The 13,646-nt window shown below is 42.1% G+C and overlaps 1 protein-coding gene across 1 annotated transcript in view; it reads left to right on the top strand.

Moving 5' to 3' along the window:
* The first annotated feature begins 9,890 nt into the window (after window positions 1–9,890).
* The window catches only part of PIWIL1 (piwi-like RNA-mediated gene silencing 1), a 15,319-nt gene continuing 11,563 nt past the window's right edge, over window positions 9,891–13,646 (top strand). Inside the window, exons 1-4 of the mRNA XM_009070830.1 lie at window positions 9,891–9,971; window positions 11,928–12,040; window positions 12,827–12,963; window positions 13,326–13,540. Of these exons, the coding sequence (XP_009069078.1) occupies window positions 9,891–9,971; window positions 11,928–12,040; window positions 12,827–12,963; window positions 13,326–13,540 (546 nt within the window). The remainder of the gene's footprint in view (window positions 9,972–11,927; window positions 12,041–12,826; window positions 12,964–13,325; window positions 13,541–13,646) is intronic.

Raw genomic sequence — 13,646 nt, 5'->3', positions numbered from 1 at the left:
TGGAGATCAGGTAATTATCAAAATTGGAGGTTTATTCTTCATTGAAGGCTCTTGCTGATGGATCCAAGGCAAGATTGAGAATTTTTGTTTCAGAAAAAACATCCTTCCTGTGCAAATTTTGCTTAAAATGACTTTCATTTGTAGCATTTATCAGAGAAATGAGTCAGACAGACTAAGGAAACTACAGGCTAATAAATAGTGCAAAACCTGATTTTGATTAGAGAACTGTCACAATAACAGTAGTTAAGACGTGTCACAGGCATCTTTGGCTGAAATAGTGACAAATGGACTCATCAGATTCATTGACTGGGACAGGGAGAAGTAAAATAATAGAAAGTAGAATTCAGCATGTTTTTTTTCATTGTCATGGATTTCAAATTAATGCTGCCCAATCTTCCAGCATCACTGCTCTATTCCTCACTCTGCCTCTAGCACTACAGGCATCTACAAATGGCTGAGATTTTTACATTTTTGGTATCAGGGCTGATCTGTATTTCTTGCTCTGCACAATCAGATGTTCTATTTGTCACTTCAAGACCATAAATGTGGATTTGGTGGGAACCATTAAAAACTCCTGGGAGTTTAGGAAAAATTTGTGTCATTCTAAAAAAAAAAATGCACTTAGTGACTTCTAAGGGCTGGAAGTTGGTGGGTTTTATCTTACTGGGAGGCTGGAAGATTTCACTGTGTTTTTATAGCTCCTGCCAGTCTCCTTTCCATAGCCCAACATCAGTTAACTGTACATTTGAGAATGAGAAAAACAGAACAAAGCAATGTGAACAGAACCTGTTCTCAAAACATCTTTCAGTGTTCTGGATGGGGTTTTGTTTCCCTTGACAGAGGTCTGAATGTAGTGGACATTTCTGACCTACATTTTTGGGAGCTGAGTATTGCCTGTCTGTGTGTACATAACACATAGCAAAACACTGTCTGTGCCTGCTGGCAGAGAGGGATTTGTATTCCCAACACCCTTCAGAGCTGGTTACAGAGGTTCCCAGGTCATCGCAGAGATGGTCCTGCAAATTTGGTGACAGATTTGGTGACAGATTCTTCTGTCACTGAAAAGACCCACTTGAAGCAGTTTATAGATGCAATAGAAACTAACAAAGTGTTACAAACTTTGCACCTGAGTTTAGCAACTCAGTGTAATAAAGATGCCTGGCTGCTGGACAGAGTTCCCCTGCACAGTAACTAAAGCTCAGGAGGAGTCCCAGAAAACCAGCCTAGCATCTGCTTGTTAGACTTGAATCCCTTTGTCCTCTTCTTCTTGTTTCTAGATGGATGCAGGCTGGAGGCAGGAAGGAAAGCTCTGCAGATTAACAGTAGCTGCCCAAAGTGCAGACACTAGCACATGACATGTACTAGGAGGAGGCTACAGTCCTGTTTTCCACCACTCTCAAAAATGATTTCCTGGCCTTATTCAGGGCTTCAAGAGTGTGCTGCCATCCACTTAGGCTCCACTTGAACCCTCTCTCAAGTGAATACCCTCCAGCTCTTGTCTTCAAACAGTGGTGTCCATCCTTTTTGATCATACAAGTCATGCAGATTTTTCAAAGGCAGAGCTGATGCTTACAGCCCCTCTTCCCTTTTGCTTTCTGATTTCTTGTCTGGACTCACTGTGCATTCAGTTCACAGGTAATTCATGCAAATAAGGCACTGCATACTCAAAAGATGTCCAAGATGAGGGATGGCTGAGGTTAGGCTGCCCCTATGGGAATAATTCATAGCCCACATAACCCACATATCTTTTGCTTAGGCTAAATTTGAGAGCACACAGAAACACACCTGTCAGTAGGCAAATATTTAAAGTGGGACTGCAGCTTATTCCTGGCTGCCACTCACCCCTGGTTGCTCTCTCTCTTAATGGGTGTTTCTGTATCTTGCCCATATTGCCATAGATGTAATTCAGTCTCAGGCATCTGACTTGGAGGGACTTGCTTTCTCCTAAGCCACCTCTTTGGTGCAAAGAACCTGATCAGTTTTGTCAATACAAAACTTTTGTGCTGGGAAAGTACAAAAGAGTAACTTGGAGTGCCTGAGGAAATCTATAACCAAAAAGTTCAGTGCATTTGAAATGAAGCACTTCAGGACAGACAGCATCTGAGCAAGGGATTCCAGCTCACTCTGGTATTTGAGTTCTGTATTGTACACTATAAGCACAGGTTCTGTTCCTCCATGGAACGTTTGTCGCATAAACAATTGAAATCTTTAAAATCCATGTATTTTTTTTTCTGTAGTCCTTAGAATAAACCAGGAGCTCTGCAGAAACCTGCCACTGTCCCACTAGAAGAAGCCCTGCCTGCTCACTTACCAAAGGACACAGCTTTGAGGTAGGGCAATTTAAAATCAGTTGCTCATACTTTCTCCAGCAAAACTAGTTTGGTTGTGAGAGTTGATTCCCACCAGAGTTCAGATAATAACTCCTACCAGTTCCCCTTTACTGACATCCATGTTAGCAATCAGAGCACACAAATGTGAGACTGAACTAATGTGGGAGCCAAACTGGTGACACAGTAAACAGTCACAAACATGTTCAGATCCTGAACTGAAATGCGTCTTTGGTATCTGAGGTTACATCCATACTTTGGAGGCACATAAAATAGGAAGCCATTCCAATTCTTTCTCACTCCTCTAATAACCACTACCTTCCTGACACAACCACTACCAAGGAAGTCTGATCCCTGGAGAGGGATGAGCACTCCAGCACAGCCTCTGTTAATGTGGTTTCATTCCTTGTGCTCCCAGTTCCTTCAGAGCCCTGGTTTAGCACATTGTCTCACTCTGTGCCCCGAGAGGAAGGTCTAGGCTGAACATTACATAATGAAACAATGCACTCAGCTTGCTTCTCACGCAATCTTTGCATCACTTTATGTGGGGCTCGTTCGTAATTCATCTTACATGTAGGAGAAATATCTTTCCATAGTGACAAATGTGCTTCCTTTAAATATGTAGCTGCAGAGATTGAGCCCTATTAATTTTAACTGACTGTGTTACGTATCAGATCATTGTGATTGATTAATTCTAAATGAGAGATGCTAAAATAAGATTTAAGGAAATGGTTTAAAATTGAAATTAAGCCTTCATCATTTTGCTGCTTAATAATTTAAAATGACAGTGCATTTACTAACAGCATCTGAAGAGAAGATAAGTGCTAAGACACTACTGAAATACTCATGTTGTCATGGAGAGGATGCAATACAAGGTGACAAAAGTGACTTCAGGTCTTGGCAATCAAATACAGGAGGAAGAGATAAGAAAGTTATAAATGTCTTTGATGTAATCTAGGAAAGTTTCGGAAAACTGAGTCCTCAAAGAAAGTCTACAACTGCTGGCCAGGACCTCAAGGCATTCATCTGTATGGAATCCCATAGAATAGAGAGTGGGTCAATAAACAATCAAATGTTCATCCATGTCTTGATTTAATTGCAACACTGAATTCACAAGTGCCCAAACTAAAACCTGCTGCCTTTATAGGCACCCTGGGGTAGATCCAAGTGTCAAAACAGATGTGTCTTTGCTTAAGTAGACTGCAGGTTAATACTTCCTCTGCTTCCTATTTGTGCAAGTGCTGCATGAAGTATAACTTCTATACCTGCTGTTTGAAGCACCCAAAAAAGCCAAGGTTTCAGAGTACAGCAGTCTGTCTTAAGAATTATATTTTCTCTGGATCACTTACACGGATGAAGCAGAAGAACATGAGTAAATGCTGCCACGTGTGGAAATGCATGTTTAAATGCAACATCCTTATAAAAATCTCAGGAAGCACAAAGCATTCAGATTTTATTTTCCCCATAAATATAATAAAGACAGTTGTCTTCATGCAGTAAAGTGTTCAGATTAAATAAACTGCTATGGAAACAGAATGCAGGGTGTGTGGTTTGGTCGCTGCAGCTAACCAGGTGTACAAAGCATGCAGAAACGTGTTTGATACTTAGCTGTGCTCCTCCACTCCTTTCAGCCCTGCACACCACACTCTGTGCCTGTCAGGAGCCAGGAGCAAAGTGCTTCTCCTAATACCTTACTATTATACTGAGGAATTTACTCTGCCTTTTGGAACTAAGGGTATCACTCGTGGATTTGTGTTCTTGCTGCTCACGAGTGTGTATTTGTCAGAAAACCAAGAACTTGACCCATCTTTTGTAAGAAATTATTGGAATAGGGTATGGAAACTGTTAATTCACTTGCTCAGACAGGCACATGGTGTGATTCTCAGGGATGTCCTGTGCAGGGCCAAGAGCTGGACTTGATGATCCTCGTGGGTCTCTTCCCACGAGGTTCTGTGATTCTGGTGCTCCAGGCTGTGGCTGTGGATCTGACATTGTGCACAAAGCAGTGGCCACACTGCCCTCGGTCCCTGTGTCAGTGACACCAACACAGTCAGAGCTGTGGTCATGCACAGACACTGTATGCTGAGGCCACTCATTGTCATGCACAGCACTGACAGAGGTCTCAATGAAAACATTTCAAAAATGATTTTGCAACTTAAGAAAACATACTTCAGCAATTACCATTTCCTTTACCATGAAACCAAATTCACTGTACATTACAGCTTTAAAGCTGAGATCTAAGGTTCAGATCAACTCTTTAATCCTGACTGTGGCTTCGGGTACTTCCTGATATTTATGAGAAATGCTCCAGGCCTGCAGCTGGGCTTTGAACAAAAAATAATGAACTTCGTTGACTGTGAACAAAGTTCTACACTATTTTAAAGAAAGTTAAGCTGTGACATTTTTTAATCCAACACTAAATCACATAACCCAAATTCTCTGCATAATTCAGGAATGTTCAAAGCAATAAAAAGACAATTAGATCAAACCGAGTTGCTAAATGAGCTGAAATCAATCTATCTAAACTTGAGAATTCCTGCTAGTTTCTCTCCTGAATTACTCCCATTGCTTTTTGAACTAATACAATATTTTACTACAGAACATCTGAATCAAAATACTGTTTCAGTTCTAACATACTCCATACACTAACTCCACCTCCTCCTACTAGTTAAAAACACAGGTAATAAAGGATATCTTATAGAATACACATCTTAAAGAATTTCCTACTTATTTATAGAATGCACTTTACAAATCTAATTATAGTATTAACTTCTGGACACCTTATTCCTGTCTGTTTAACTTGACCTCTCCATTTAACACAGCTAGTTAGTGAGAACCTATGTCAAATCACTTCTTGCTTACTTCGTTCAGGATTTGGATACAAAATAAAGGGCAGAAATTAACAGAAAAGAGCTTTAAATTGATACAGCACAGGAAATTTTGGCAGGGATATGATGGTGTGTAAATAAGAGGCCAATTTCTCTTCAGGAAAAGAGGGTTGAGGGCACAGTCTGACAAAACAGGGCTTGGAATGAGCAGTGATGATAACTGCAGTGAACACAGAACCCCAAACCAGTTTGCTTCTGTTGAAACAAAACACACTGTTGTCAAGGGGAACAGAAGAAAAGTCCTGCACAGGTTCCAAGAATAGAGTGAGTGATGTTTTAAGAGAAGAGTTACAAAGAATAAGGGCTCAGACAAAAGAAGTAAGGATCTGAAGGAAAAAGATCCCAGAAATTAGGGGTGAAAAAAATAGACTAGAGAACAGCAGGGGAAATACAGAGTAGAAAAATTTACTGTCCCTCTTCCTGAGAGATAAATACTTTCATGATATTTGTTATGCAGTGAGTTGGGCATTATCTCCTTAGTAGCAATTTTTTTTTTCCTGTAACATTCCTTTTGCTTTCCATTTTGGTGTGTAACAGGAGTTTCCTTGCCCCTCCCCCAACTCTACCCAAGGTAGTGAGTAAATCAGGCTCCACTGTGTAGGCACATCAGTTCCTCTATCCCACCATCATTGCAGTAAATCAAATGTGATATTAAAAACTTGCATTGGAATGAAGTAACAACTCACGAGATACTATTTCAGATACTAAGTCAGTCTTTAAAACTTTGTCTCTCTCACATGAGAAAAAAACTAAGAATGTAAAAACACTGTTGTCCAGATTTGTGAATACTTAACACCTACAACAGGAACTCGAATTTCAACGCTTATTTTTTGAGCAATTCATATTTGAAAGCTTCTTCACAAATATTTAATAAGATTCAGCAGCAACATGTTGGGCTTTTAGAAGTCTAGCTGCACACGTGAGTTCTGCTCTGAAGGGTTCCTCATTTTCTCTTGTTCATCACAGCAGATAATGCTCCTTGTTCTGTTGTCTCAAGGTGTTGACTCTTCTGGGGCTAGAACCAACAGAGCTATTGATACCCGGACAGGGTGTCACAAGAAATACAAGAAGGTAAGAGTTCAGCTTACAGCGTGAGAACTTTACAATACACTTCAACATTACACTCAAGGTAGTGAAGTATTTTCTTCATTGCACTGGAATCACTTATTTATTTACCATTCAGAACCCCAAAGTGCTGCTCACTACACAAGTTAACAGCTGTCTGCTGGTACAGTTCCTGGCTCCTACCTCCTCAGGCCTCTTTTTCCTGTTTATACTTGTACATCAAATGGGCCTTTGGAAAAATCCCTGATTTTCTTTTGTTCTGTTTTCTTTGTTCTGTTTCCATGCGGTCTTTTCCCCTTTGGAGATGACATGTATGGGAAATGGCTTATTGTAGCAACAGGAGACAGAAGGCAAAAACAATTGCATCACGGGTAAAGCAAACATCAAAGCAGAGCCCAAGCCAAGAAGCTGTGAAAAACACAGTATTTCATATGTGATATTTCGAGGTGCTGAAGTGCAGAATTGGGAGAGCTTTTGGCAGCACAAAGAATAAAATGCAAACAGTTCCCAGTTTCAAACTCCTGTTTTCCTCAGTGCTCCTGTGAACCAGCCTGGGCTCAGGACATGCTGGACATGTTGCAATTGGTGTGTTGCCATTTCCACCTTTCCTCTGACTATGGAAAGCCATTAGAGCTACTTGCACAGGCAGTTTTAACTGGGCTTAAATTGCTAGGAAAAAAAAAGCAAGCCTGAAAGGCTGTGAAAACCAAATTGGAACCTATCTTTCATTAAGCACTAATTAACTGTCTGACAGCCCACGTATAAAAATGAGGCTGCTTATTGTTGATGTTTATTTTCACTTTCTAAGGAATTGCTGTAGGTAGCCATCCTGATTAAGTGCTTTTAACAACTCCCTTCTAAAGATAATTAAGTTCTGCAGCGAAACGTAAGGAATTTGGCATTAAAAAAAATTAAACATTAAGCACGGCAGATATTTTAAATGAATAAACAAACATAACTCTTTCCAACACACACATTCTGCTTGCTCATGATTTACATAACGTAAATGACTTTGACAACATCTTTATATTCTGTTTATCTTTAAATACTGCTGAGCCAAGAAAATCTGCATATTGTGTTTCTTTAGCTTTAGCCCTCTGACCCACTGGAGAGTTCTCCAGGCGACAGAGCAGTAAAAGTTGCCACTGTGGGTGAAGAGCCCATGGCAAGGAGTAACCACTGCTCTTAAAAGCTCTGAACATGCCCCATCTAAGTGTACGTATTGAGTTTGTGAAATACTCATCCAGATTTCTATGTGAATAATAAAAATTGCATGCTAAAGGTGCTTCAGCTATCTTTAAGCAGCAGCATCCACACTTTGGTAGTTGGAAAGCTCTTCTGTTTAACTCGACAAGGAGAATTTGGCTTCCTAAGTAGGTTGCTGTGCTGACATCAGTAAGCACAACAAAACTGGCTGTGTGGACAAACTGACAATGTAAATCAAACAAAAAGATATAGCTGTATTATTTAAGTATCAGTGTTAACAGTGTCACCCAGAATAACAGAGAACAAGGAAAAAGAACCTTGTCCTCACTGCAGGTACCTCAAAAATTGCAAATGACCTCATGAGAACAGATGGTCTTTTATAAAGTTTTTAATTAGGTAAGTATTTAATCAAGTAATCTCTTAGCCCTTGAAGTCAGTGTCTCCAAACACATGCCAGCCATCTAATCTTTCAGGAAAGATTGTAACACTTAAAACCAACAGAAATGGTGCACTTGGGTCTTGGGGCTGTCTAGACATCCTCAGGCATTGGAATGTGCTGCCCAGGGAGGTGGTGGATTCACCATCCCTGGGAGTTTTCAAGACAAAACTGGATGTGGCACTTAGTGCCATGGTCTAGTAACCAGGGTAGGGTTGGACTCGATCTTGGAGATCTCTTCCAACCTGGTTGATTCTCTCATTCTATGATCTCCACAGAAGCATGGAAAAGCTTGCTACAGAATTAATTCCTACTTCAGGCTGTTTATTTCCCAGTCATAAATTGTGCTAGTTCTGTTGTGAAGTCCAAAACACAAATTGTGATTCCCTGCCACAATTACAGCAGTTGGGACAGCCTTGGCACTGAGAAAAAGTTGCTTTTCCCACTCTGCTGCTCTGCTGCAGAACGTGCCTCAGTGCAGTGAGTTTTGAACGCGGGTTTTGAACTGCGGGTGCTCAGCCAGACTGTGTCACATCACCGCTGATCAGTGTCCATTGCCAAGGGCTTGTCTGCGCTTGTCCGGGAGGAACAAGTTTAAGCTATGCCCTGGCTGTAAACTGTTCTAAGCCGAGCGACGCTGCCCTTCTCTGGCACAACTCGAGGAGCTTTATTCCTTGCTTTCTTGCTCCACCTTCTGGTTAACCCAAACTTCTATTTCAAGCAAGGAGTGGGACGAGGAGGAAGTTTTAGCGGGGAACATTCTCCGCTGGCAGCACAAGTGACACGCAGCGCTCCCTCAGCAGCGCGGGGGGGCGGCCCTGGCCCTGAGGCGAGGAGAACAGCGCGTTAGGGACGTGAGGCGAACAGCTCGAGAGCGACATGAGGCGAATAACGCGTTAGGGACGTGAGGCGAACAGCTCGAGAGCGACATGAGGCGAATAACGCGTTAGGGATGTGAGGCGAACAGCTCGAGAGCGACATGAGGCGAACAGAACGAGAGCGACGTGAGGCGAAGTGTCCGCGGGCCGGGAAGTGCTCCGCCCGCTCTCTTCGGCTCTCTTCGGCTTATTTCGGCTCTTTTCGGCTCTTTTCGGCTCTTTCTCTTCGCTTCCCTTTGTCAATCTTCGTGGATCTTCGTGTCCGTTCGGCAGCGCTCGGCAGCGCTCGCCTCCCAGCAGCCAATCAGCGCTCAGCGTACTTTGGCGCCTCGTCTCGGCGCCTCGTGCCGCCATCGCGCTGCGGGCGCGGGGCAGGACGTGGCGCTCATATCGGTGTCGGTCGCGGTTCTCTGCTCCCGGACTTGCCTTTAGTGGGGACAAAACCCCGCGAGGTGCTGAAGGGACCCGCTGGTGGTGCCCCGTCGCAGCTAAGGTGAGGCCCAGGGCAGCAGGCGTGAGGAGGATCTAGGTGCGGGTTTTGGTGGAGGCCCAGGGCAGCAGGCGCGAGGAGGATCTGGGTGCGGGTTTTGGCGCCACGCGCTGCTCTGGGCTAAGAGAGTTGAGGCCACGCCTGTGCGGGAAGGAAGGGCGTTGTGGTGGGGAGAGGCTGTGAGGAGCTGTAAGCACGTGCTGTGGGTGAAGTGTGGACTGCTCCTGGTGTAGCAAAATGGGGCTGAATGGAATCTCCAGTGTAGCTTGAAAATAACCTGAGAACACTCTGAGCTGTGGCTGAGGCTGCAGCTCCTGCCATGCTCTCCAGTCTAGCTGACTTAACAGCTTCACAGTCTGCAGTGGCCTGTGCCAGTGGGTTCAGACCTGACTGTGAGACTGTGTAGCTCCCCCACACCATCCATTTTGGCTCTGTTCGTGTGGAGGTCTAAGAGCAGGGAATTCTGCAGAGAAGGGTCTACTTTACTCAGCCAGTTGAAATTGAAACAGAGCAAATGCCATAGTGCTGCTCATAATATTGGGATGAGGGTGGGGAAGGAGAAGATGGAACAGTAATGCTGCAGGTTGGTTGTTTTAGAAGATGTCGGGAAGAGCTAGAGCCAGAGCCAGAGGAAGACCTCCAAAAGAAGCAGTTGCTCCTCCTGCTGTAGGAACTACATCTGTAAGTAGTTGGGTTTATTTTTAATGAGTGCAACTAGGCTTCTTGACTATGTCATACCCAGACTACTTCCTATTTTGATATCAGGCATATATGTTAGATGATACATGTGTATATGCACATATTATGTTAGTTCTATAGTTAATATAACTCCTTTTTATTAAGGACATTTTCTGTGCTTACAACTATTCTAATACAGTTGTTGCAATAAAGCTAGTGGAAACAAGATATTTTCATAGCCTGCTTTGTCCTCTGTGCTACCCTGCAGAAAAACAGCACATGTTGGGCAGATCCTGGGTCTGGCAAGTGTTCTGTCCTATTCCTGTTGGTTTTAATTTTAATTTGACAGTTATTAATGATCATCTTTGCAAATGTAGTAGACTGGAGGAGTTTCCTAGTCCTTTTCTTCCCAGTGTCAGATGAGTTTAAATAGTGAGAGAAGGTGATTTACAGTTCTGTTTCTCAAACAGTGCAATCTGTCTTGTATTGGTAGTAACACTGGTGCATCTCTTGTACCTGGAAGTGAATTTGTAAACCTAAGAGACTTGATAATTTCCAACTTGGTCTCTTTGACTTGAGTTGAATTGTTAGCAGAAGTCAGGAGGTGATATCAGTGTCCTACTCTGAGGGAAGAGGGAAGCAAAGGAAATGGTAAGGCTTAAAAAATTTACATGGACTTGGGATATTGGTGAAATTAGAGTGGAGAAAAGTCTGGTTTGGCTTTGTATTTCTGTATAGGCAACCACAGTTGTATCATGTGAACTGTGTGTATCTCTGTTCAAGAGGGTTAGTTCCAGCAATGTTTCCAAAGACATGTTGAAAAGAAGTTGTGGAATGAATAATGACATGGAGCTGTGCTCATATCCTTTCACAGGGAAGGAATATAGTCAGCTCAGGATAACAGGGCTCTGTGCTTAACTGTTGGGCTAGAGAATCCAGATAGTTGATATTCCTTCTTCCTTCAGGGGCAAGGACAGAGTGTAGGTGAGAGAAGCAAATTAGAACTGAACTTCCTTGGACTACTTTTATGACTACCATAGGGAGCACAAAACTTGTGGTGATACGCTATTCCTGTGGTAGCACTGGACTCTGAGAATTTTGAGATACTCTTCAGAGTTGAGTGCATTTGATCCCTGCAGCAGTGCTTATGGGTGTTCTTAGAGGGTAAACTTTTGACAGATCTTACAATGTGTAAAAATAAGGTGGGGAGTGTAAGGGCAGAGAGAACTGATTAGTTACTTATCTTGGGTTCTGGGTCAGAATGTGCATGTGGGAGTCACAAGACATAGACTGAGAGCTTTGAGAGCAAAGGGACAGGGAAACTCCAGGACTGCATTGCTGGCAGGTCGTGTGGCACTGATTCAGGATGTTCCTACTGCTATGTTGTAGGACAAGACAGAGCCAGGCTGACTTTTTAGCTCAGTTTTCATCATGATCCTTCATACTGACCTCATGTTTGCTTACATTTAGAGATCTTGGTTACTCCTGGAGGGACTGACTTGTGGGGCAGACTGTGATCCAGTAACATGAAAGTGAATTGTGGGATTGCTTGTGGCTGAAGGTTGTGTGTTGCAGTTCTTCCAGGAATGACACTTTTGGATGTTATTTATACTAGGTATTAAAATGACAAAATCTGTTTTTATAAAACAAGCAGTCAGCTACTTGAATTATTAAAGGAGTTGTTAAAAATGAGAAGTCTGTACATTTTAATTAGAGCTTGGAAAGAGATTTGCATTAACTACTAGTGAAATGAATATTAACTTACAAAAAAATTCCTGAACCCCATTATTTTTGAGTTTAAACTGTAGAACAATTAGTGCTACTTAATATAGGAGAAAATATTTAAACTTAATGTAACTCTTACACTTGGATATTTGAGTATTCTGTGCTTAGTGAATGCTGTGCTGCACTCTTGGAAGCAACAGCTGCAGTAGGAAAAGTTGTTCCCACCCTTAACAGTTTAAGAAGAGAGTGCCAGGTGAGCTGCCAAGCTACCATCCACGTAGTGTCCCTCCAAGAGTGGCAGAAGAACCTGGTGGCCATGGGCGACAGAAAGGATTGCAGGCTGGCCCAAGAAACATCAGAGAGAGAAAACCTGAAGGTCAGAAACTCTGAAAAAGTTCACTACCCACGAGAGCATGTGTTTTGGAGAGAATGCAATTAAGATGTTCTTTAAACTGTCTTTTTTCTTTTCAAAATGAGGTGTATTACTAAGATTTGGAAAAGCTGACAGTATATACCTTGTGTTGATTGCATTGTCATTCTAAGGTGCAGTATAATCCAACCAAGAGTTTTGGAAACTACCTTCAGGGTGCTCTACTTCATCTATACCATCTCCTCTAGCAAAACAGTCAGCACAATTAACTGCATGAATACCAATAGTAAATTTCATTTTGATACTTCATTATTTTTTTGAAACCTTAATAAGGAAATTAAACTTTCTTACCTATTTCACATGACAGTGTATTTTAATTTGGTGCAGCTGGAGCTAAAAAGAAAGCTCTATTCTCCCTGTATTTGCAGAGGAGATACTTGATTTGGGGGATTTAAATCTTTTTATTTGGGCATCCTGCATCAGCATCAAGCTGATCTATTTGCTTACTAGCTAACTGTCTGTTAGGAATTCTTAATCCTGCAAGTTAGTGTATGTTCCTTGGATTCTAGTCTAAGATGTTTGCTATGCTGTAAAAGCTAAAACGTAACATTTCATGAATTCTCACATATATATATATATATATAGTGTCTTAAATATGTCTCTGTGCCTTTCAAAATTGAATTGTACTTAACTCCTATTTGTGTAATACAAAAGAATGTATATAATATATATTACTTGATTGTAATTCTTCTTCCTCCAACTTCAAACCAATAGGATTACAGGTTTCCTTGGGACTCCAGGATCTGTCCCTGTCAGAAAGGGGTGGACGTCGTAGAGATTTCTATGACCTTGGGGTGAACACTCGGCAAACCATGGTACATGTGAAAGACTCAAAAACTGGTATGTTTAGATTAGACTATAGACATATAAGCAAGTTGGAATGAAAAATAGTTTTCCTTTCTTTCTCTTTTTAGTATCCCTTAGAGAACCAAGTTAAAAAAAAAATCTTTATTGCGTACTTGGAAAAGATAAGTGTTGTGAGAGTTTTCCTGACAACTGAAGGAGCTGCAGAAAGCTCTGAGGAGCAGGTGAATGTGTGTGCTAACCCCATGCCATAGCTCCCCGAGCTAGAACAGCTGAGAACACAACTCACCTCTAATCCTTGTCTGAGTGCTGCAATTTTAAAACATTTCTTACAGCTGCTGAATGACTGTAAAGTGCTAACATTTTGTAACTGCTGAGATGTTTTCCTCTCGTTTTAGGTGTGATGGGTAGGACGATAAAATTAATAACAAATCACTTCCGGATGACGTCTCGGCCTCAGTGGGCTCTGTACCAGTACCACGTGGACTACAACCCTGAGGTGGAGGCTCGGCGCCTGCGCTGTGCTCTGCTCTTCCAGCACGAGGAGCTCATTGGCAAGACACGTGCATTTGATGGATCAATCTTACTCCTGCCCATAAAACTAGAGAATAAGGTATGATACAAGAATGCTATGTCATTTTTTATTTCGGCTTGCATTTTGTGATGGTTTTGTTTCTTACTAGCCAGGGTTAGGGAATTGATGTCCCACAAGCAATGTT

The sequence above is a fragment of the Acanthisitta chloris genome, unplaced genomic scaffold (genome assembly GCF_000695815.1).
Source record: "Acanthisitta chloris isolate BGI_N310 unplaced genomic scaffold, ASM69581v1 scaffold2110, whole genome shotgun sequence".
NCBI classification, from domain to species: Eukaryota; Metazoa; Chordata; class Aves; order Passeriformes; family Acanthisittidae; genus Acanthisitta; species Acanthisitta chloris.
Note: the sequence above shows the minus strand (reverse complement) of the source record. Positions and strands in the feature narration are given on the sequence as shown.